We start from the raw sequence: 24473 nt of genomic DNA on the forward strand, positions 1-24473 counted from the left end.
CTGGATAATCTCTGGTTTTACAGATTAGAAGAGCAGTGTTTAGGAGCAGAGAAGAGAGAGGAGGAGCTGAGAGAAGAGACCATGTGGATGCCAGTGGACAATACTGGTGCACCCTCAGATTGAAAAGAAAAAGGAAGGAGGGTGTTTTCCTGAACACTCTGTTGGAAGTAGAGATTATTCTGATTTTGTTTTTAATTAATGCACCAAAAGAGGCGTTCACAAACTTTGGACATGAGCTGGTTTCTTGACTTTTGTGGATTTCTTTTCTGCATGACATTTTATTTTTAAAGGACAGCTTAGCATTCAGAGGAAAAACATGCCTTAACCACAGGTATTTCCAATAAGGCATTGCTTGTTGTTTTTAAGCCTTTGTTTCACTTCTTTGGAGTATTTAAGACAGTTACTGTGGTCATATTTGTGGTTTAGAGTTCTTGTTTTTACAAGCTGCTGGGATTTCTACCAAACACACAACTGAAAGTCATGCAGGATTTTAACTAAATAAATAAAGCTTTATATTTGTTTTGGAGTTTAATCTTGTAATTGAGCACTGAGCATAGCCCTCCTTTGTCAGGCGAATCAATGCAAGTCAATAGCATCCCCTGAGAGAAGGGCAGGAAAGACAAAACAGTAGGAGGAGACAGGGTGGGGGGTTAGGTCCTGTGTGGGTTTCAGAAAACTCCATCTTCTCCTCCCAGAAATAGAGGAAGAGGCCTACAAGGGATTTGAGAGTAGCGGGGGGGAGGTTGACCACGTGCACACAGCCTTCAGTCACCCTGTCTTCCCATCACCACAAGCGGAGGGTTCCGAGGACTGTGCAAGAGTGGGGAGGAGTTGGGGGGCTTTGGTCCTGCAAAGAGCAGGGGAGGGCAGGTGGCGGGGTTTAGGTCTTAGCCAGGGATGATCACATACGTGCACTGCCTCTCCTCGGAGCCGGTGGGCAGTTGCTGGCACAAGGCTTGCTATGAGGACTCCTCTGGTGAGAAGCGAACTCTGTGCTCCTTCAAGCCTGGCAACAACATGGGGAACAGCTTCAAGGCTCAAGCCTTCCCCGGCCCCAGGCCTGAGGGCTGCCTGCGAAAACGTCTGCTGTCTGTGTCAAAAGTGCACCAGAAGCAGGACTCACTCTGGACACCCAAACCAATGCTGGGACCTGTGGCTGAAGGCTCGACAGGGAAAATGCAAACCAACCTGGATGGCAAAGGTACAGACTAAAGAAACAGACCTTTTCTATTGTGCAAAGTGTGTAGAAAAGCTCTTTTTTTAGTTCGTAGACATTAAAAGTTTCAGTCTCATAACACCTGTACTCTCTGTGCTGTCTAGATTTATGAATATGTCTGTCGTCCTTCATTCCTCTTTCATTAGAAACAATTTTGACTGAAAAACATTGTGATTTCAGGGGCTCCTGCCTTCAGCTGTGACCAGGTAGTGGTCTCTGTTAGCCTCTTAGTAAGACTTAGGAGACTTAACACAACACCACATTGCCATTTGTCTACAGTAATGACCAGACATTTGTCTTAGCTGTCTTCGATTTGGAGTGCACTTAAGTTACCTGGACTGTTTATGGGAAACAGTTATACATTTATCTCAGTGCAAGAGTCAAAACACAGGAGAGGTGGAGGCTTCCCTCAAGCCAGGGTTTGTCTCCTCTTATTAGGTGATTTCCATCCCCCTGTAGCTGAATGATCTGTGCCGTCTGTCTTTGTGTAAATCCATGTGTGCGTGTGTGCGTGTGTGTGTGTGTGATTTGCTGTGTGTCCCATGTGGTATGGATGCAGATTGTGGCTTTAAGACCTCGGACACCTTTGGCCTTTGGTGATGATTGGGCTTCTCCAGGCATAAACTCAATAACCCTTAGAGGAGGCTTTTATGAATACTGTTACTAATGCATGAAGTAGATAAGCTGTCAAAGTGTTTATTAGTTATTGTCAGTGAAATTGGTTCCTTTTATGTGCAAAAATATGTAACATTTGCTGTGCTATGCATATTTTATGATGTAATTTGTTAAAACGTGTTTGAGTCTACATTTATTTATTCATGCACATTTTTCTTTTGCATGCATGCATGCATGCCTGCATATAAACCATAGTTCGTCCTCATTTGGGACACAGTTAACTGCTGATGCTCCACTGGGTGTCCACCCCCTGGGAACAGGACATAATAGCAAGCAGCTGGAGTTGATGGGCCAGGCCTGCAGGGAAGTGTAAGAGAGCTGACAGTATGAAGGTGATGGAGCTGACACAGCTCGGGTTATGGAGGTGACCCACTTTCACCTCGGCCACTACATAAAGGGGTGATCAGGAGGATAAGAGAGTGTGTTAAAGGAGAGGCTGAAAGGACTTTCTCTGACCTGTGTTTGTATATCAGTTACAGCTGATAGTCATTTCTCAGTGGACAAAAAACTGTGTGTAATATAAATAGGGTCTCAAAGCAGTACAACTCTACAATTTTTTTTTTTTGTCCCATTTTAAGCCTTTTGCATGTTTGTTAACTTCAACTAACTACTTTTAAAGTCTATCTGGATGCATGCTTATCCAAAAGCTGTCCTTGCTGCCTAACAATATGCTTCCAGACGACCGTGGCCCATCCTCACGCCTGCTTTGGCTAACATGCCGTGACAGCTCAAGATGTCGCTGCCATTGGTACAGTATTGTCTCGGCTCTGTAGATTGAATCAGCGTCCCAGTCACTCTTTATTAGTGAGCTGCAGAACAAACGACCCCCGTACACAGTCTAATTGGAACTTGACTAATACGCCTTTTGTGTGCCTTTGCTTCTTTGCCAGAGAATTCATGCTGTTTCTACTGTTTTAAGTGCCCTGTGTTTTCTACACCAACAAATATACTTACTTGAATTTCTTATCCTTTACATGGGTATTTTAGTTCTTCAGTGTCCTTTAAATGAAAGCTTGATATTTATTTAAACTCAGCTATTTCCTGTCAGTAATCTGTCTTTGAATTCTCTGTCAACCATCCTTGTATATCAGTTGAGAGGTGGAGCAGGTGTTCGATCCGATTCCCATAATCCCTTGGTGGGTTCAATCAGAACCAACTGCTCCCAAGGGAAGAGCACCTGAGGGAGGCCAGGCTTGTAGATGAGGCTAAATGAAATGGATTGACTGCATTTATGAGGGGAGGCCCTGCTGAAATCCAGTTAGTGTAATATAATTTTGAGAGTGGGAATTGGGAGGGGCTTTGGTCTCAGCCTCAGCTCTTTATCATTATCCTTCCTTTTCTGCTTCTTACACACAAACACTTGACCACTTTTCCCATCATTTTAAAGCAATTAACCCCTGTCAAAAACAACCAGTGGCAGAGTTGCATGCTCTCCTGGAGGCACTTTAGAATAGTTTAAATTGGTATGTATTCACAAAAGAGCAAGAGAGGAGATATAAAATCCCCTTTTTTTGTCTTTTTTGTATTCTTTTGAACAGGTTAACCCAGTTCATATAAGAAAACAAAAGGTTAAAAAATTTCTCCCATTGACACATTGATATAAAAGAAGGCTGGGCTCATCTTCCTTAATAGAAACACATTCATTAAATATAGTTTTTTTTTAAAGAATGGCTTTAAGATTTCATCATTTCACAAGGATATTTGTTCATTGGCCTTTCTGGGCTCATAAAGCCAAAACACATACACTCTCAAAGATTGATGAATACAGGCAAGCAGACACTTATCCTGAATGTGCATGAAATCCTTTAATTGCAGGTTTGAGGTGAGAGAACAAAGGACTGGATAAGATGACACACAGCTTAATGAGGCACAAGGGGCTAAAAAAAGGGGATTTCACCCACTCATACTTGCACACTTTCAGGATTTGGGGGTCAGGGATTGATAAGAGTCATTCAACTGTGAAATGGGTGAAGGCTCTGTTTTTCCTCAAAGGCACCATGTGTCTATTTTTTTCCATCTCAGTCAGTCAGTATTCATTTGAATGAGTATGTGTTTGTCCTTTTCTATTGATCTATTCCTTATTTATGAGCTACAGCAAATCAGTCCACATATTTTCTCTTCACATCCCTGAAAACATTAATTTGAACATGAACTAAATGGAGTAAGCATGAATGAATAGTTAAAAGCTAACAGTGTGTATAACAGATGGAGCCCTCTCAGCTTGTGTAAGACCTTATAGATAAATACTGGTGTCTTGTGATCAATAAAAGCTAATGTAGCTAGTGTAAGAACCACTATCCAATACTGGGAGCCAGTCAAGTCACCTGGTGCTTTGGATGGGAAAATTTCTTTTTTCCTTTTTCATTTATTATTTCTATAGTCTGTGCATTTTCTGTTGTTGATATGAGATCAACTGTGTTTTCACCAGTTTGCTTTGTTTTACTTGCAGCTGCTCCAACTAGAAACTCTTATTCATCATTTGTTTATAACAAATTAAATCTGTTGTTCTTTGAAAGTAAAGCTCATCACTTCTGTTAAGCATCCATAAACTGCATAATATGAGGTTAATATATATTAATAATTATATATAGTATATAGACTCCCATACCTGCTTAGTCAGGAGTCACTCAGAGTTGAATCTTGCACACGATTAGATTTTCCACAGATAGTTTTGTCCTGAGCATGAGTGATAATGTGTTTAGTTTAATAGAGTGGGCTCAGCTGGCTTGTCATTTGGGAGACTGGAAGTGATAAAGGAGGGAGAGAAGGAGCAGAGGAGGGATCAGGTGTAAGAGAGCCTCATAGTCCCATATGTGTACAAGTGAGTTTTACTTATTGGCTTGATTATTTTATCAAGACATAACAGCCGGATAATCACTGGACTTTCCGCAGGCATTTATCCTGTCATTGATTAAATGTGGCACAGGAGATAAATGGTGCGAGTGACACAGCAGATGACTGGTTGGTTGGTTTTAGATATTACTTACATCTGCCAAGAACTTCACTTAGAGCGTATTTTGCTTCTTTCTAGTCCTTCTCTAGCCTTTTTGCCTCTGCTTTGGTGGTAATTGACCATGTTAGTGTCTTTTGAGAATTACCCCACTGGTTCTTTTTCATAAGAGTCTGAGATTGAAATCACACTTGTTCTTGTAACATAAATCCTTTTCATATATCAGAAGTCTTTGTTAACATGCTGTTGTTATTGTAATTTTACAGTTGTACAATATCCACATTTTCTTATTGCAGTAACTGCCGTGCCACTGTTGATGTTTCCACTCTTGTCATGACAAGACGTTGATGCTTGTGATGTAATGTCAGCTGTTGCTTCTCTTGCAACTCTTGTGATCTCACACTTGAGTTGAATCTCTAGTCAATAGTGAGATCACTAATTCACACATTAGTGCACACTTGGCATGATAGTATTAATTGTTGTCAAGAAATCGGGAATTTATCAGACCTACTATATTGCTCTTTTCAATTGTCCAATCTTACAGAAATATCATGCATGCACAGGGGCATTTTCCACTATTTTTACAGACATGCATGAGTAAATGGTGTGAAACATTATCAGAAAAGTAGCCAGCATGTGAATGACTGAATGTCATCCCTTTCACAGACTGATAAAGTCATTACATATATAAAGTGTAAAAAGAGCCTAATGCTGTTGTATCTCTGTATGTTGATGTAGACGGCCTCCAGGTGGTTGAGTCAGTGTACTGTACCATTGGGTACTAAGTCTCTTAACAAACTTGTTGTTGTTGAGATGAAATGCAGATCTTTGGTGCTTGTATCTGTAGTATCTCTTCATCTTATACCTTCTTAATGGCATCTTATGATTCAGGTTTGGCAGCATGTTTATTAACTCAGTGTTTGCATAGTTGCAGACTCACATGAGACTCGTGATAAAAAGATCATAGCTGACGCAGCTGAGATAAGACATCTAGTCTGGTGATCTGAACAAGTCACTAGAGTGCTTACAATGCATCTTAGTGTTAAGTGTAGGTATATGCAAGTCAAAGTTTTTATATCTACTGCATAAAACTTAAATATCTAAACACATCTACATTGGCAAAACTTCTCTATAAAGAATGTAGGACTCCAACAGACTTTATCTAGACTGCCTCAGCAACAGCTCTTTTCTTCCTCTTTAAAATCCTACATTAGTCTTGACATTAGTAATTAAAAAATCTAATTGAGTCGTAGTGCAGGATAAGTGTGTTTAAGTACTCCCTGGCTGCACAGCCATCAGTCACAGCTCATTTCTTTAATGAGAGCTGCTATTAGAAGGAGCTTTTTTTCCACCTCATGCTGGTTTGAGTCTGGTCCTCTGAGGTTTGTGGCCCCATTTACCCGACTGACCAGCCTGCTCTTCGTCTGTACACACAGCTACATTCCTTTTGCGAGGTTCACAAAAAGTGCACAGTATAGTGTAACCCAAGAAAAGGTGCCGCTCATTTATCCACCAATTGGTTACTGAATGCCCAATCAGATTCCTCTGCAGTGCACTTATTCATTAAAGACAAAATCTATGATTACATCAATTTAAATAATTCCAGTGACTACAAAAGGTTATTTAACAAGACAGATTTTACCTGACTGACATTTTATTATTTTTAGGTTTCAGCTATGGAGTCTTAACTTCTCCACTTTACAAGCCTTGCCCCAGTATCGCTCTCTTGGCCTCTCCTCAGTCTCAGACTCTAGTTATGTCCTAGTCAGCTGGAGGCTCCATTAAGCTTTTGAAAGCACAGCCAAGACTCAGAAGAGCTCATGTCCCCCCATAGAGACTGATTATAAAAGGAGAGAGGGAAGGGAGACAGAGGATAGAAAGTGATTTTAAGAGCCTCTTTAAATCTGTCTTGTTAATGAGTTGTTTTCACCATGGAAACGTTTTTTTCCCCTAAGGATTTTCTATGCCTCAGACATAGATGGCCTCAAACTAAATAGGAAGTAATGAAGAGAAACAAAAGCTACAAACATTTCTGTTTGTGAAACCACAGGGGATCATTACTGCATGACATAGCTGCATAATTGAAGCTGAATATCTTGATTGTAAATCATTTTTAAGTAACTCAGCAGGATGGAGGCTTCACTTCTTGTTTTTACCACAAGGTGGCACACAAATACAGACAAGAAGATAATAAAAACCATCCATCTACCTCTAATTCTAATTGTTCATGTGTGAATCATAACATAACATAAAATTAGTTTTCCAGCAGGCTTCATATGAGACTAAATTAAGATACAGATGGATTTATGCTAATTACCAGACAGAATTAGGTTTTAATTAATTTTCAATCAGGCTGCATGCATTCATTAATCTACCTCAAAAAGAGACACATGAGGTCCTGCTAGGTATTTAATTGGAAATAATGCTGGTCTTAAATTTTGGGTATATTTGATCAGGAAGCTTGTTTCCCTCATGGCCCATTAGAGGGGCACACTCACTGCATCCTTGAGAGGTCTGGTCTCTATTAAAGCCTCCATCCCTCCATCCATTATTGGCCAGATGGGACAGAAGGGGGCCAGGATGCAAAGATAAACGGGATGAGGGAGGGGTGGGCAAAGACAGTTTTTTTTTTTAAAGAAGGACGGATTGATGAGGGTAGAGAGGGAGGGAATGTCGCGGTTTTTTTCCAGACAAAGTCTAAACATGGGATTATCATCAGAGGAACTAGTGCTTAACACATACATGTGTGCTCATATACACATCTCTGCCTAATGCATGCCAACTTTTTTAAATGAAACCACCACACACTCAGTGTGTTTATGTATGGATGTTTTAGAGATTCCGGTCCATGGTATTCTGTAAAGATTAAACTGGTCCTGAGACAGAAACAGAACATTTATTATAAGTTGTAGGTATGGCTACAGTGTTGCATAATAATGATCATTACCAAATTCATCTCGGAGATACTCTCCTGACATGTCACAGTGAGAACAACAGAGGTGTGTAGAATTTGGTTAATGATTGCTGAATGATGATGGTTTATAAAGCTGCTTTAGTTCAGGGTTGTGCTACTGTGTGAAACATATGACCTTGGTTGACTGACTTCAAGACTGATGTGTCATTTACAAAGAGATGAAGAAGAGAAAAAGCCCAAATCAAGCCTGTTGTGGACAATTAGGGATGTTCTCTTAGTTGACTAACCTGATGTGCCAGATGGCTTGTTACTGAGAACCATCTGGGAAGATTTCCTTGGAAATTGTTTGTAAAAAAGGCGGATACCATCAAGAATCACTTGCTAGATTATTGGATGAGTAATGTGTCTTGTGAAAATTATTATAGGCAAGTTTAAACTAATCAGACATTGAAGACAACTGGTGAAATCAAACTATTGCACTAAAAGCTGCAGTTTGTTTAATGCATTGGTGTTTGCACAAGCAAAATGTATTGCCAACACAATAATATAACTAAGTATTATTTTTATATTTATTGTCACTTTAGAATTGTGGTGTATGTATGGCAGAGGCAGACTGGATCAATGTTCCAGATCTGATGAGTCGAACCAGATGCAGTCATGCATTCTGAATTTATTGGTTGATAACAGCGATCGATGTCAACCACAGTTGGCATCTGATTTCATACCCAGCCCTCCTGTTGTGTTCCTGCTGTGAAACTGATTTGTCCAACTCATTTCTATAATCTGTGCTCATTGATCAGTTGTTTGTCTTTGATTGTTTGTTTGATACTTTGTTTTATATTTTCCTTTTTCTACTAATGTCCTTCTGTTATTCCTGGGAGAAATGGGTCAAACAGGACTGCGTTTGACATTTCTCCTGTTGAGCAGAACTGTAGATAAGCATACATGCTGACATTTTAGCTGATATGGCTTTAACCCACTTCTCACTGGTGTCCTTGTGTTTCCCTGATATACACATGCATGTACGACTTTCCTCTGCTTGATACTAGCTAGCCCCAGGTGGCGTGTTGCTTTGTGCCCCTGAGCTACTGGAGGCACTTAACCTAAATTAGCCTAGTGTGTTATCATGCCTAAATCAGACAAGACCCTTGCGTCAGCAGCATGAGCTGAGCATGGGGGTCATGGTAACAGCTAACATGTCGTATCACTTTTGTCTTGTTAAGGCACTCCAAGTTGAAGTGATTTAGGTGCCGAGAGTGTATGGAAATGCTAATGTTAATTAATAATATTGTTAAAAGAAATTATTGCCAGCAAACTGTGGGCTGAACAGCTGGAATATAAAATTTCCAGCTTTTACTAACTCATAGCTAGCATTATTCCACTTTGGCCATCATTCACATCACTTTTAATTAAGTTGTGTAGTTAAAAATGTAATATTGTACAAACATGTGCACACTCACCCATACAGTTGGCCACAGTAGGCCCTGCTCTACATGATGTATTGTCTAGATATTTATGTATAAGGTCAGATTTATGGCATTTTCTGTGTGAAGTTAATTATAAAATTGGATTAATGATTGTGTGCTACTATGAAAGAAGAGAGCGGAAACCCACCCACACACAAATCCCCTCTGGAGAGAAGAGCAGACAGACCTGGTGTTGAAATGTAGGTCAGGAAACCAGGGTGGCGGCCAACATAATGTTGCATGTGGATGTTTGAGTATTTATGAACCTGGATGCTTGCTTGCATCTACACTTCAGGTAGTCTCACAATAATTGCAGTCCATATGTGCAAAAGCATCCACATGTGTGTTTAAAGCAGACAGGCAAAGAGATGGAGGATGTACCAGTGATGTAAAGCCATAGTATCGACCTCTTTTGTCATTCAGTTTAACTGGTCTCAGTATCTGTTGTTAAAATCCCATTGATTGTTAAAAACAACTGCAGGTGCATTCACAGATACATAATAACATACATTTATACATACAGTGCCAAATACAGCTTACTTTATGTAATTACAATGCAGGCCAGTTTAGATACTCATAACACCCATAAACACACTTAGTTCTTGTGGCTATTGATGTAGCTGGCCTGAAGAAGGGCCATGAGAGAGTGAGAAGGGCCAGGAGTCAATATAGTGGAGGCAGTGAGACTGGATGCTAATAGATCTCCATGTAATCTGTGGTCTGCCAGGTATCGCATTGTCAGCTGTGTGTGCAGCACCACACACAATCTAACATTGACATCTGTGGTTCCAAGATTTCTAGAATATATTGGGATTCTTGATTTTTAACATTCCTGAGCATTTAAACATTTAAACATAAAAACAACTCTACGAAGATAAAGGTTCTAGATAGGCCTGTTTGAGATTTAACTTGTTGTCCTGTCAACTTCGTGGCTGGAGGATGACAGGACAGCAGGGTTGGATTACGCTTGATTTAATACAACGTTGCCAGGGAGGAAATAGACATTTAACAACAAATCGACTCTGAAGGGAGCATAAAAAGTAAAACAAAACTATTGCCTTCTCTAACGGCCCCAAATGCTCATCCGTGCAAATCAGCCAGCTCGTAAAGCAACTGTTTATACTCCTTGCTTAACAAGTGTGAACATTTTGAGAATAACCCACTTTTATAGGAATAAACATTGGGCTACAAAAATATCCCTGTTTAATAAATGTGTGACGATTCCACGTCTTTTTATTTGGGTCATTTTCGGCTGATTTGCTTTAGTTTTAATGGTTGTCTTGCCCTTTTCTTGTTTCCAATGTCAGTTGTCTTTTAGAAAACACTTATCAGTTTGTCTATCCACACACTCAAACTGAGATACATGGATCATCTGTCTGCTCTCTGTCGTTCTTTCTCTTTCATCCTGGCTTGAATTTCAAAGAGGTTTGGAAGAATGCACTTAGGTCAGGCTCTGGGGAGAAAAAATTAGGCATGACTGCTAAGCCTGCTGGGCATTGGAGTATGTTTGTGTTTTTGTCTTCCTGTGTTTGATTTTATTCTTATTGAAGCCAGGCCTACACATGGATATTTAGCATTGACATATCTACCTCTCTTATCTGTCTTCATCTACTTTCTATACCAAACTTGCTATTTTGCCTCCTGACTTATTCTCTTAAAGTTTTTGGCGTCATCTTTCTTTACCCCCTCATTACTATTGTCTTGTGTTTTCAAAGGCATCTCTCTGATACATACAAATTCACACACATTCAGTCTGTGAGAAATTGCTATGTGGTGTGTGAACAAAAAATGTAGCCATGCATCCGTCACCACATCAAGACTGCTGTATGCACCTTTTAAAAAAGAAAACATACAAGCACTAAGAACACTGATCGTTTCTGTGATGTGTGCAAGCGCAGGGCGTAGTTTGCAGGGTGTCACCCTGACTTTGAGGTTTTTCTCATGGATCACAAAGGAGGAGCCCATAAAAGGAGGCCCCTCTGCCTTTCATTCAGAGAACAGACAGACATGTATATATTGCTGACTTGATATCACATTTTAAAAAAGATCAAATCCCCAGTTTATGTTGTGAGAAGCTGGAGACATTTTATTCTTTGGTTTAAAATCTTCACGCACACTGAGTCTACCTGAACTCCACTGGAATTTAAATAACACACTTAATTCCTCAGGTGGCTGAGATGAGCCTTTCTAATTCCCATCGAATGCACACACTTGTAGAAGTTTTCCTTCCTTTTTTTTTCACTCTCCAGTAGCTTGAGGTGCATTTGCCCATAAAATTAAAGTACAACCTCTTCAGTCTGGCATGTTTTTAAACCGCTATCGTGCAAATAGACAATCCACTGGCATATTTATAACCAACAAAAACAAAGACCTTGTAGTCTGTGACTTGTTGTTCTGCTGTGACATTTTTGGTGTAGCCCTGACAACTTCTGTTCCAACTTAACTGTGGAGATAACTCAAATCTGTTGTATTTATGTCTGTTTTTCAGGGTATGAGCTGGATAGGCTGTATGTACGTTGTCATTGTTTGTGGGTGTGCGATAAAATCCCAGTTGTTTCAATGGAGCAGGTCAGATGGAAAAACCAGAAGAGGGGCGGGGTGTGTGAAGGTCTGGAGTTACCCAGTAACCTTTATGTGACGAACATACAGAAGCACAGGAAAACATAAAGAAAGGGGCAGACAGGAGGGTTGAGAGGGAGATTTTAGGAGTTTGCTGTGTCGGAAAGAGGTCATGCAGCAAGTGTTGGAGTTTGTGAAGATAATGTGTGTAATGCACGGGAACTTTACCCCATGTTAAAATCGTTAATGCTAGAAAAAACAGCCATCACCACTTGTTTATTCAGCCAAGCTTCTCTGTCACCTTGGCTTCGGTGGTAATGTATGTGTGTTATGTTTGAGTGAGAGTTGGTGTTTATTCAGGAGAGAGTTCAAAGTTTAACTTTGCTTAATTGCCCTTTTTATGAGCACTGTGCAGACAGACATCTTCACAGCTGAACAAGTTGGCACTGTTCTACAGGTTTAGTTCTTGGTTTGAAATCCAACAATATGGAAAAGTTTGGGGACCCATTCTCTGAATTTCTGTTTGTGTAAAAGATGAGGTTTTTTTTTTTTTTTTTTTAGCAAAATTGATGCTCTTTTATGTACTATGCAGTAACAAAGGCTTACAAGCCACTTCTTAGCGCTTTGGCGTCCTCTTAGCCATCATCAGGATAGGCCAGATTGATGCAAAATTTGGATTTTTCAAATGCTCCATCACTTCCCAGATATTCTGTCAACAATTAGTAGCTGTTGTTCTTCTATGTAGCTGTCACAAGAAGAACTTAGCAAAATGTTTTCAGAGGGAAGAAGAATGGATATTTGCTGTGAAAGCTGAAGGTGAAGACTACACGATAATGATCCCACATGCACTTCAACATACATAAACATGTCCCCTTAACTTCAACCTGAACATCATTGACAGTTTGAATCAACATTAAAAGAGCAGTGCATAAAATCGCCAAAATCTCACAGATTTAGATGCTTTTTGCAGAATGATTGGTTGAAATTCCAAGAATCAAGCACCTGAAAATCTCATGAACTCTTCAAGCTAGAAAACGTTTTATTAGCTGTGATACTTGCCAAAGGGGTATGTTACTACAGTAAGTAGTGCAACTTCAGGAAGCAACTTTTAAACAATACGATTTTTTTATTTTTTACTCACAGATCATTTACAAATATAAAACTTTTGAACAAGTGTTTAAAGCATTTGATGACAACAGGTTTCCATTTTCAACCCTTCACCTTGACCATGACATACAACCTCTTTAGGGGCGTCTCTCACTCAATGCTTATATATTATTCATGTCTTGTTCTATACCAAAAGTGATCCAGTTCCATTGAGCACTGATGTGACGCTTTCATTCACATAGATGTGGGGATGAAAGATGGGGGAGGAAATGAGAGAGCTATAAATTTTTTATTTTCATTCACAGAAAAAGGAGAGGGGAAATGATAAAAGAAAAGACTTGCTATATAAGAGTTTTACTTCATTTCTGTTTGAGTTTTGCAGCAATGACTGTTTCACTTATTTTAAATGAGCCGACATGCCATACATGAAATATGTGTCTCCTGCACAGCTTGACTACGGGAATTAAAAGTCTGCCTTGCTTAAATACTTGCTTAATACTTTTTGTTCACTTGTGCTATGTTTAGATAGCAGTTTAACTACTTGGTTTTACTCCACTTTACTGCAAAAACAAATATGAAATGCATGTGTCCTTATAATATCAGATCTTCCTGCTTATCATTGCTTTAAAGGTTTTTCTTCACACTGAGACAGAGGTGTGCAATGAATAGGCCTGAAAAAGAGTGCACAAGAATAGAAAAGAAAAAAGAAAAGCAGAGTGGGTAGAAGGGAGTGTAAAATCAATACAGGTTTGATTACATTTGCCATCATGAAAGCATTTATGTCTGAGGGATAAAAGAAGGAACTGGAGGAGGAGAGAGATTGGACATTAGCGGATCAGGTAGAGCAGAAGGGTTTTAGAGGGTTAGCTTAGCTCCCTCGTCATAAGTCCACTTAGAAAAATACAGGTGGAGACCTGTCAGATGGAAGGGAGGTGTGTGTGTTGGTTGAGGTGTTTTGGGAATTGATTAAATGATCGAGCTAGATCTGGAGAGAAATGGATATTAAATTCTGTAGTTTGATCTAAAAAAAAAGAAAAAGAAAAGCTGGGTTTATGTGAGCGAGAGACTGTGCAGCTGCTTCTGCCAAGTTGATGGGCAGCTCCAAATGGGGTGTGAAAACAGGACAGGGAGGACAAAGACTGTAGCAGTTCAGCGACATGAGGAAGAGCAGCAGTCCCTCATCAGTCTCTCTCCTTTCGCTGTGCCACATTCATCACTGACAATTACAGCAACTCACATCACCTCCAATTTTTCTTTTCATTTTCACCTTAGACAGGGTTGTGTTATAAGAAGAGATAACACTACTGAACATGAACAGAATTACTTCATCATATAATTAGTTACAGCCCCTTGAAATGGTTTAGTATGTTAACCACCATTTGAGGCAAGTTGTGATTAACTGAAGTGATTCCTTTTTGTTTGTTTTAGCCTAAATTATCTGATAAGATGCTAAATTAAAATATTATTGCACTACCTTTTAAATGGTTGGTCCACCTAATATAATGAATCAAGTTTCTTGTTTTGGTTGGGTAGTTGCACAAAACATAGATAGAAGTACTTTATTCATCCCAAGCTGGGAAATTTAGGTGTTGAGAATGGTATTGTAAATTATAAGATTGTCAAAGAAAAACCGGTAATTAAACTAATTATATTTAACTGTAAACAGTGCCTAGTTTTGATCATTTATATTTTTTTGAATGTATAAGGGCTAATATTGGTGAGATAAATAGTTTTTTTTAGTCTAGTCTTTACCCACTGAGTCTATGTGCTTCCTTCAGATACTGCTTACAGTAAAAACAGATAAAAGATTGATAGTGTTTGGGCTGAGGTAAAATGGGGGCTTCCCTTCTTCACTGAGGAAGAGCAGATGAACGTATGGCTGAATGGATATCCCTAATCCAAGAGGTGGCCTAGATTTGAAGCCCTCCTTTAGCAGATAGAGATGTTGACCTGGCTGTCAGGCTGTGCGTGCATGTTAACACTACCCAGAGAACAATAGGCTTTTTTTAATGAGAGATACTGCTTAAGCTCGCGCCCGCATTAATTATATTAATACTATACGCGTGCCAAGCAAAACAAGATACAGAAACACAGGAGAATCACATTTAAGTGGATGAACATAATTAATACTTGGCTTAATTGCTAAATATATTCTTTTCTTTTTTTTTGGTGATTATTGTTTGAATAATTGTCTAATTAATTCATCATTAACCCTGACATTATTACAAAATTATAGTTAATGATTACTTGTCCCTGTAATAATTGGGAGTGCTTACTATATTGTCTTTTTGCTGTTTATTTGATGCTTCTAATCGTTTAGATAATCAATATCTAAACCTGGATCTCCATCTTCTGTCAGCAAATGCCACAAATGACCATTTTGGCTTAAAACCAAAATGCTCTCTGGAGATAGTGCAGTGTTTGCCCTCCTAACTAAATTTGTTATATTAGTGTAATGATATTAAGTCAGCATAATTAATTGCAAACTGTCAGTATATTGAGCAGTTCCTGCCTGGTTGGATCTCCACATCTTTGGTAAGAACTCTTTAGTTTAGTTTAGTTTAGTTTAGTTTAGTTTAGTTTAGTTTAGTTTAGTTTAGTTTAGTTTATTATGGATCCCATTAGTCTACACCAAAGTAAAGACTACTCTTCCTGGGGTCCAGATCTTTTTTAAGCATAATAATAAAACATAACACAAAATATTAAAAAATAACATTTAAACAAATCCAGTTAAGTACAATTAAAAATACAACAATATTAATGGAACAAAAAACACAATTAAATAAGTAAAATAATGTATCTATAATGTACCATGCTTTAGCGTACTCTCCTAAACGCAGTAAGAGACCAAAGTTATCTATTATTGCAATAGCTTATTCACATGCTGAACATTTTCTCCAGAGATATACAATGTAGTGTCATCTGCATAAACGTCCATACATGCACTGTTAATTACATGAGGTAAGTTATTCACATAAATGGAATACAGTAAGAGACCTCTTAAACTGAAGAGTCACAATGTCTGAAATAGAGCCCTTAAATTGTACACATTGTTGTCTTTTACTCAAGTAACTTCCCACCAACTTAATGTGAGTGATATGTGAGTAACTTCTTTATTAACAACTTGTGATCTATTATATCAAATGCTGCACTAAAGTCCAGGAGTATAACTCCAACCATTGACTTTCTGTTAATATGTTTTAGCCAATATTCATAGTTAGGTACAATTTCTAATTTAAAAACTATTTAACAACAGGGGAAGCACGTGTTGAATTCTCCACAAGAATATTACATCTTGTATATAATATAGATATTAAATTCAGAGTTTCAGGTTTTATTAACAAGTGCAACAAATGCTGCAAAAATTCACTTCACTGCATACTGTGAACCTTGTAGAAACAATAAATTTTATTAAGTATGAACAAATACGCCTAAAGGGAAATTCTAACCTGTTCTTCACACTTGTTCTGCTCTGTAAATATGGACTGAAAGCTTCTGATGAGGGAGGGGGAAGGTGGTAAGGAAAGCAAAAGCTTTTTACGCACAAAATCAAGGATCATTTGCAGCCTCATTCAAGCTGTTGCTGAAACCCCGCCCCTCCCTCCACCCGTCAACCATTTTGCTTGAAATGAAATACGGTCGCAGTAGGAGGGGCAGTCCTGCACTTACGGGTGTGTGTGTGTGTTTGAAAGCGTGTACACATGGAGTGTGTGTGTTATAAATTGGGAGTGGATTGGACAATGGGAGGATTGTATGTGGTCTATATTCATGCAGCACAGTTACAATGGCCATGTGCACACACAGCAGGCTGGGAGTGATCAGATAGAGGAAGACGGGATAATTTAGAAAAATATATGAGCTAAATTACAAAATCATACATTTTCCTAGCTGAAAACGTGAAATAATTGTAATTTTGTAAACATAAAATGTTTGCTCTCAGGTATTTTGAGGGAGGCTGGACTTTCTTGAGAATATCTTGTGACACTCTCAATATTATGTTTTTTTTTTTTTTTTCCTTTTTGTTCACCCAAGACTGTACACTGTTCTTCAGCAAAGGTGGCTCATAGCTTAACTGTATTCAGAAATATTCCCCAGATGAGTCTGTTGTAGAGGAAAAAGAGGCAGCATACTGAACAGGTTGGACATGCAGAAAAGGAAAAGAAAGTGATGGCATGAAATGAGTATTGATGATATTTGCATGTTTGCTATAATAAAGAAAAGTTTGACTTTCAGCTATACTCTCAGCAGCGTACAATAGAGTGCTTAGAGATAAAGAGCGTGTTAGAATGAGTGGTGATGAGAAATACAGGGCTAGGCAGCCAGAAACTCCTTGGTAACCAAAGCACAGAGGAACAGAGGGGCCGGTCCTACACCCTTCCTGCTGTGTGTTTGTGTGTGTCTCCGAGGACTGGTCTGGCTGAGGGAGGAGTTGTGGTGGTGATGGAGGGGGGAGTGGTGGACCGTGTGTGTGTTTGTAGAACGACATTTGGGTAGGACGTATTGTCAGCATAGTAGACGCTTGCGTGCACTCACAGCCAAGCAGCCTTATACTGAGGATGTAAGCAACGGAGCGTCCACACCAGCACACCTTCATCCTGTCTCCTTTCTCAGCTTTTGCCTGCATTTGTCAGGTTTTTTGTGCCTCATTGAGGCTTTTTACCTTATTGGGAGACATCTGCACTTACCTGGAACAATGGTGTTTATTGGAACCTCATTAAAGTCAATAATTAAGTACTTCAAAAGGAAGGGTAAGATATTCTTTTTCTTAAATACTAATAATAAATGTCTTTTTAAGTTGTTCAGACGTCTTTGGATAACAACTCTGCATTTCCATTTATTTTAATAAATTTAATTACCTAATATATCAGCTCATTTTATGTTTTAAAAATCTACAATACCAACTTTGCTGTTTTTAAAAGATTTTATTAGAGCTGATAGTGTCCCGTGATTGTAGAGCTTCATTGCTGTCTCTGCGTAACCCAGGTCTGTGTTGCGCCATGTAACCAGGTAACCACTTGTACAAGACTTCAGAGCCAACAAGTCTTAGCTCTAAATGGTCCTGCAGCTTTTAAAAGTGACAGCAGGGGGGATTTTATTAGAAATAAAAACATCGCCTCTTCAGTTCTGGATGATGTAGAAGTTTTGATGTGTTTATTTTTTATTGAAATACCTGAACATCATGTATACACTGTAGGTTATAGTTAAGAGTGGTTGCAATGTTGCAAAGATATTTTATCAATGATTTTAGATTAAGCACGTGAGGACTTAAAGATGTGGTTGATGCAGGAAAAGCTGCTTGTGGAGACTGTCAGGTTTATTTATAGCTTGTGTTTGTCTTAATGATTCCCTCAGCATTTGAAGGGGGGGGGCACAACAACCTGCAATGTGGTCCCCCACACAGCTTTTTGTGGTCTTTAATCTGGCTTTAAAATTAACAAACTTTTTGTAACAGGAGGTTGAAGAGAGAAGTTTGCTAGTCAATTTACATATCAGGTAAAAGAATAATTGGTGTGAATCATTAACTTATTTTGGCATTTGACCACTGAATAAATACATGTAGGAAGTATGCGTTTCAAAATGTTTCTAGTGGAAACCAGAACCATAATTTTTTTTCATCTCTCAACTGACTTGTTTTTCTGTTTGAAATGCAGTTTACTACATTTTGAAAACTAATGTGCACCATTGTAATGATGAATTTAAAACCCAGTAGGTTTTGTTGTGTGTGGAAGCAGGTACGAAGTTTTGGTTTGTAGATGGTCAGGGACTCAACTCAGGATTAATGAAGGCATCAATATAATTTGATTACAGCTAATACTGCAGCTGTCCAGGGATTTCTAAACACAGTCTTTGCATTTTTAGCCTGAATGCCTGCTCTTCAAAGTTTTTGGAGTATGTTTACTCCCAGTTTGTTTGTTAACGATGGTAGGGAGAACCGGGGTGTCAATGGACAGAGGGATTAGTGGCCTTCTAAAAAGACTTGCGCGCCAGAGTCCAGAGTGTGTGAGAGTGTGTGTTGAGAAGCCAGGGGGTATTGTGGCACTGAAAGGCCTGATGTGGGGACTGATGCAGAGGGACAATACAGGCTTTGTGTCCTTAGTCCCCATGTCCTTGGTCTGCATATAGCTTCACTGAGATCTATTGAAATCCCATGGTTAGACAGGAGCATGGGGGAGGGGGTTACCTGTCCTGAATGTCTGTGAGAAAGCAAAGAGAAATGGAGTAGGTAACATATTTTGGGATGGCAAGCCTATGCAAAGATGAGCTCTTTTATTCACGCACACACACAGCTGGGGTATCAATAAGTTGCTCAAAAAGCTTATTGCAACACTTTTCTGGATGTGTTGGTGTTGTGGTCTGAATCTGATGTGATCTGATCTGCCACTGAATGAAGTGCAAGTGTTGTTTCTGGTATCTGCAGGGCTTTGCGTAGCCTCCTGAATTTAGCCTCTTAATGCATTTGAATTAAAAGTCTGACGATCACAGGCAAAGCAGAATGATGGCACTGCAAGAGCTCTCTTGGCTTCATCTTTTGCAGTAAATGAGCTTTGTGAGTTTTAATTGACCCCCACTAGCTATGTGTGTTGGTTCTCAAATTTTTAGAAATGCTGGTATGTGGAATTATAGGAGGCATTTCTTTTGAGATGGTCACCATTCACTCTAAACGTGTAGAACACTGGATTTCTGCAGCCAAGTGACTATTGTGCATTGTGCAAAGAAAAATTTTAGACACTTGAACCTAAATTTGCCATTTTTGTGGGCTATTTGTACTTCTATTTGGCTGCAGATACTTATGCTTGAAGACAGAAGCAAAAATAGAGGAATTAACCAAAATAAGTAACAAGGAAAGAAAACAAAGGAACACAATCAAATGTCTCCTCTATAGACAAAGCTGTTAATGGCTCATATACATGAATAAACTGTTAAGACTCTCAGGTGCCTGTAATCACAAGTATCAGACTCCAGAGTCAGCTTATCAGCTTATAGTTGTCTTCACTTGGCTCACGCTTATTTCTTCTGACTTGAATTCATTATACACACTCACTTTTTTGTTTTTTTCTGGGTACAATAAAGAATCTAGAAAGCTTGTTTTGAAGCAGTCTTAATATATTTGCATGTAATTGTATATCATACAAGTTATGCCTTCTTTAGCGACCCATTTGCAGGTCCAGACCCCCCTCCCCATCCTAACACAGTAGTGGCTCCAAACACCCCCCATTCCCACACACACTCACTCACACATGCTGTGCATCCTACCATGGCTCATTTGCACCTGTGAAAAAAACCTCCCAACAAAACACTCCCCACACCCTCATCCATTGCCATTATCCATCTCTCTTCCCCATGCTTCACCATGGCTTCTCTCCCAGTTAGACATGTGATGGTCATGTAAGGGACAAAGGGACAGTGGTCTTAACTTACATTTAACTGCTTAAATGGAGATAATTCTACATCCACGATCACCAACTTTGGACTGGCTACGTTCTCTTGGTAAGCTCAAAGATTAGATAAACTTTATAGTGTTTATAGTGTTAAAGTTTATTATACCTATAGTGGCTTGTGAAGGCTTCAGTATGTGACAGGCTTGGACTGAAAACTTGGGCAAAATAGCGACATTTTATTAATTGTAAAACATTAAATGAGAGACTCTAAATAATGAAAAGGCAGAAACTAAGCTGTTTTTTTTAACAGAACACATTTAGAAACCAGATGTAACATTGACTTTAAAAAATTGGCTCATGTTTAAACTGAATTATAATATTTAAGAAAGACTTTTTTTCTTCAAAGAGGTTAGTTTGAACCTTTTAAGCTGGATATAAGCTGTTTAGTTCCCTCCAACTTGTTCAAGCAAGTTTATCCTCCCCCTCTCTCTTGTGTGGCCTGCTGGCTGTGTGATGTCTCAGATAAGTGTCACATTGACGGTGTGGAAACTGGCACCGTAGTACAAAACACTTCAATCTCTTTCCTTTTCATCCACACTTGTAAACAAACCCTATGAGTAGTCAGTACCTTGGAGGGCATTTTTTTTACCTCATGATGTAAACTGGTTTTTCCATGTAACATTCAGTATATTGACTATAATACTTCTCTTGAAAAGATGACTAATATAATTTGGTATTTGTCATTTTGTTGACATAAGTTTATCTACTCTGGCCAATAAATTGCATGTGTAATACAAGATAAAGAAAAGTTGTCATCACTGTGTTGTGTCTTCACAGCTGTGTCTAACCTGGATGAGGAGAGCAAGTGGACTGTTCACTACACAGCTCCGTGGCATCAGCAGGAGAACGTCTTCCTACCAGGCAGCAGGCCGCCCTGCGTAGAGGACCTCCACCGCCAGGCCAAAGTCAACCTCAAGACTGCCCTGAGAGGTAAAGTCACTCAATATGAGCACTTCAAAGTGTGGTGACTCGGTCACTTAAAACTGAAACGGCATGTGAAGAAAACCTAATTAAGCAATAGTCACAACTGTCTTCTCCTAGTCATGTTTACTTAAAGCGGTTATAGAATAGAAAGGTCTTCAGTTTCTAAGTGACTTCTGTATTCAACTCAGATCTAGTATTTACAGCCGTATAAGCCAAAGCAGAAACTCATTTTCCAGGTTCACTTTTCTCATGGCTTCAAACCAGAATGTCATGTTGGTCTACATCTCTGTAATAATGTGTAAACATGTAATTCGTGTTTAGGCAACAACACAAAAGTGTGAGATCATCCTCCTTCCGTTAGTCCAGTGCAATGAGAGAAAAGGCACAGCCGTGTTGTCAAACAAACACAGATACTGATGTTACAACAGAGTGATAAGTCTTTATTTAAGATTCTCACAGATTTCCCAGAGTAGGAAGTGGGAATTCCAGTAAATGCTGACTCAGGTTTTGTAGAGTTCCTGGGAAGGGCGAGTTCACAGCTGACAGTGTGAGATGCAAATATCAGAAAACACATGCAGGTGTGCATTTGTGTATTTGTGTGTATGACTGTTGTGGACAAGATTGATGCTTACACTGTGGACTGGCCTTGTGTGCTATGAGATTAAAAAAAAAACAAAAAAAACAACAACACAGGAGCAGGCAGTTGAAACATGATGTTTTTATTCTGGGAGTTTCCATTGTTTGACCCGAGCACAGTTGCTTTGCATATTACTTTCTGCAATATTGATGTTTCTCGGGACACAAACACATGAACACCACCTGGGAGGTGGGATTATTTCAGTCCACCCCCTCAGCCAGTCGCCATCTAACCCTGCCGTCACCACCCAGCCCCAGGGGTCCCAACTGAAAGACAACAGGTGTCCAACGAGAGCACCTGTGCTGTCCATTTGAGCCTCACTCTGTTTTAGCTCTTTGTTGACTGCCATTGTGGGACTCTGATGGTCCCACACCAGTTAAAGTCTTCATGTGTTACTTTCAAATGCTCTGATAGTTCTTTCTTTAAATCAGTATGAGCCACAGTAGTCTGCTTGTTTGTCTACTTCAATGAAATGAATCCTCTAAGCAGTGTCTTTCATGTTTAGGAGCTTACTGGTATTTTGAATTTTGTTGTGTTTTGTTGAGTTTACAGTGCTCTATAAATAAACCGGATTGGATCATGCCTTAGAGCAGGGCTACTCAGTTTGGTCCTACAAGGGCTGCAGGTTTTTAATGTATTCCTGCTTCAACACGCTCATCAATTTAAGTCAAGTGTGTTGGAGCAGGGATACATGGAAAACCTGCTGGATTGTAGCCCTCGTAGGACCAAATTGAGTAACCCTGTCTTTGAACTTACACAAGGCCAGATAGGTTTAGTTTTCCCACATGTAATGTTGTGGTGCCACACAGTTACTTTTTTTTAGCCACATTAGGCAAGGCAAATTTATTTGTATAACACAATTCAACAACAAGGTGAGTCAAAGTGCATTAAGACTCAAAGTTTTTATTACTTTAACACCCTGGGTCTTTTACCCAGGAATAAAAAATGTTAATTTAAACCTGAGATTTTCTGCATTTCCCCTGAGGTCTGAAGAACAAACATCTTGAGTTTACAAACTGTTAAAAACAGTTTCTGTGGTGTATCTTAAAGTGAGATTTTACAGTCTAAGATGGAGGTAAAAATGTGATGGCTGAAACAGAAAGGAACCATGTTGGGAGAACATGACCAATCAATAGATGTTCTGAGCTGCAAGCACCACCCTAAAAGTATTCTTCATTGTCAGCTAGTACTGTTTTTGGGAGTAAAATATTTCCTAAAGAATTATTTTTGCTACTGAAATATAAAGGGGTAAGAGAAGGACCCTCAGTTTTTTTTTTCTCGTCCACACCATCCTTCCTTTAGTCCTTTTGTTGTCTCCAGTCTGCTTCCTCCAGTTTTGCCTAGCAACAAGCCATAGCCCTCTCATCAAGGCTTTTTTTGATTTTGTCAACCAATCAACATCAACAGTTCTACACCCTGCTATCATCCTAATTACCATCGTGCTTCCCAATTCCCATCTTCCACATCAATACCACTTCAGCTTGCTGTATTATTAGCTACATGTGCCAGCCTCATCAGGATCCATTAGCTGACAGAATTATACATGCATCAGTGTGTCTCTTCATATAGATGGGTTGTAATTAGCTGTGGAAATAAATTGCACATAAAGGGGGATCAGAAGTAGCATGTTTGAGGTGCCAGGGTAACAGTAATGTGAGTGCGCTTTGATACCTGTGTATATTTAATCAAAATGGATCTTGTGACACACTTCATAAAAACAGAATATACAAGACTTAAAAAAGCTCTTAAATGACAACAAAAATGTGCTATTACAGGGATGTCCCACTCCGGTCCTTGAGGGCCGCAGTCCTGAAGGTTTTAGATGTCTCCCTGATCCAACACACTTGATTCAAACTAAATAGGTCTCCTCAACATCTTATTGTAAACCTGTCCTGCTCAAACATGTTGACCCATCAATCTGATTCAGATGTGCTACAGCAGGAAACATCCAAAACCTGCTGGACAGCAGCCGTCGAGGACCAATGTTGAGCACCCCTGTGCTAAGCAGAAGTTTACAGAGACCAAGAGAGTGACTATGAGCTAAATGCCCCTTGAGAGAGAAGGGGGATGGAGAAAAGAAAAGCGACGTTTCTGCCATCTGTGTGTGACAGACTGAAACTGATACCCCCTCCTCTGGTTGCACACACATAAATTCTCTCTTTATCACACTTCTGTGCATGCATACACACACACACACACACACACACATACATCACGTCCTCATCACAGTAGGTGGTGACGAGAAGATGTGTGAGCTGTGCCTGGCAAAGTCCAAAAGGGACTACACACACATGCGTGATGGAAGAAACACAACTTCTGGTACATTTTTACTATGCACAGTTGATCATTAATGCAGAGCTATGTATGTCCTAGAAATAAATAACAAATAACAGTGGTGCCTTAGGCAACTGATACTACTAGGACCAGAGTGCCTCTTTGTTTATCTACAGCCTCCAAAATATCCACACATTCGTACCATCATGTGTGATTTTAAAGACGGAAAAAGAGTCCATAAGTAAGAGCAAGTGGTAAACTTAAACTTTCTTTCTGCATTACTGACTGTAGCAACCTAAAAGTAATTTCTCT

At 39.4% G+C, this 24473-nt stretch overlaps 1 protein-coding gene across 5 annotated transcripts in view; it reads left to right on the forward strand.

Annotated features, from left to right (window-relative positions):
- nhsl1b (NHS-like 1b) overlaps positions 1-24473 on the forward strand; it is a 92762-nt gene that overhangs the window by 53806 nt on the left and 14483 nt on the right. For 4 of the 5 annotated variants that reach the window (XM_041976766.1, XM_041976768.1, XM_041976767.1 and 1 more), the window contains exon 2: positions 21104-21256. In XM_041976766.1, the coding sequence (XP_041832700.1) occupies positions 21104-21256 (153 nt within the window). Of the gene's footprint in view, positions 1-17459; positions 17636-21103; positions 21257-24473 lie in introns of those variants that run through there. The other variant, XM_041976769.1, reaches the window with a different exon arrangement.

This window comes from Melanotaenia boesemani, chromosome 22 (assembly GCF_017639745.1).
Source record: "Melanotaenia boesemani isolate fMelBoe1 chromosome 22, fMelBoe1.pri, whole genome shotgun sequence".
Lineage (NCBI taxonomy): Eukaryota > Metazoa > Chordata > Actinopteri > Atheriniformes > Melanotaeniidae > Melanotaenia > Melanotaenia boesemani.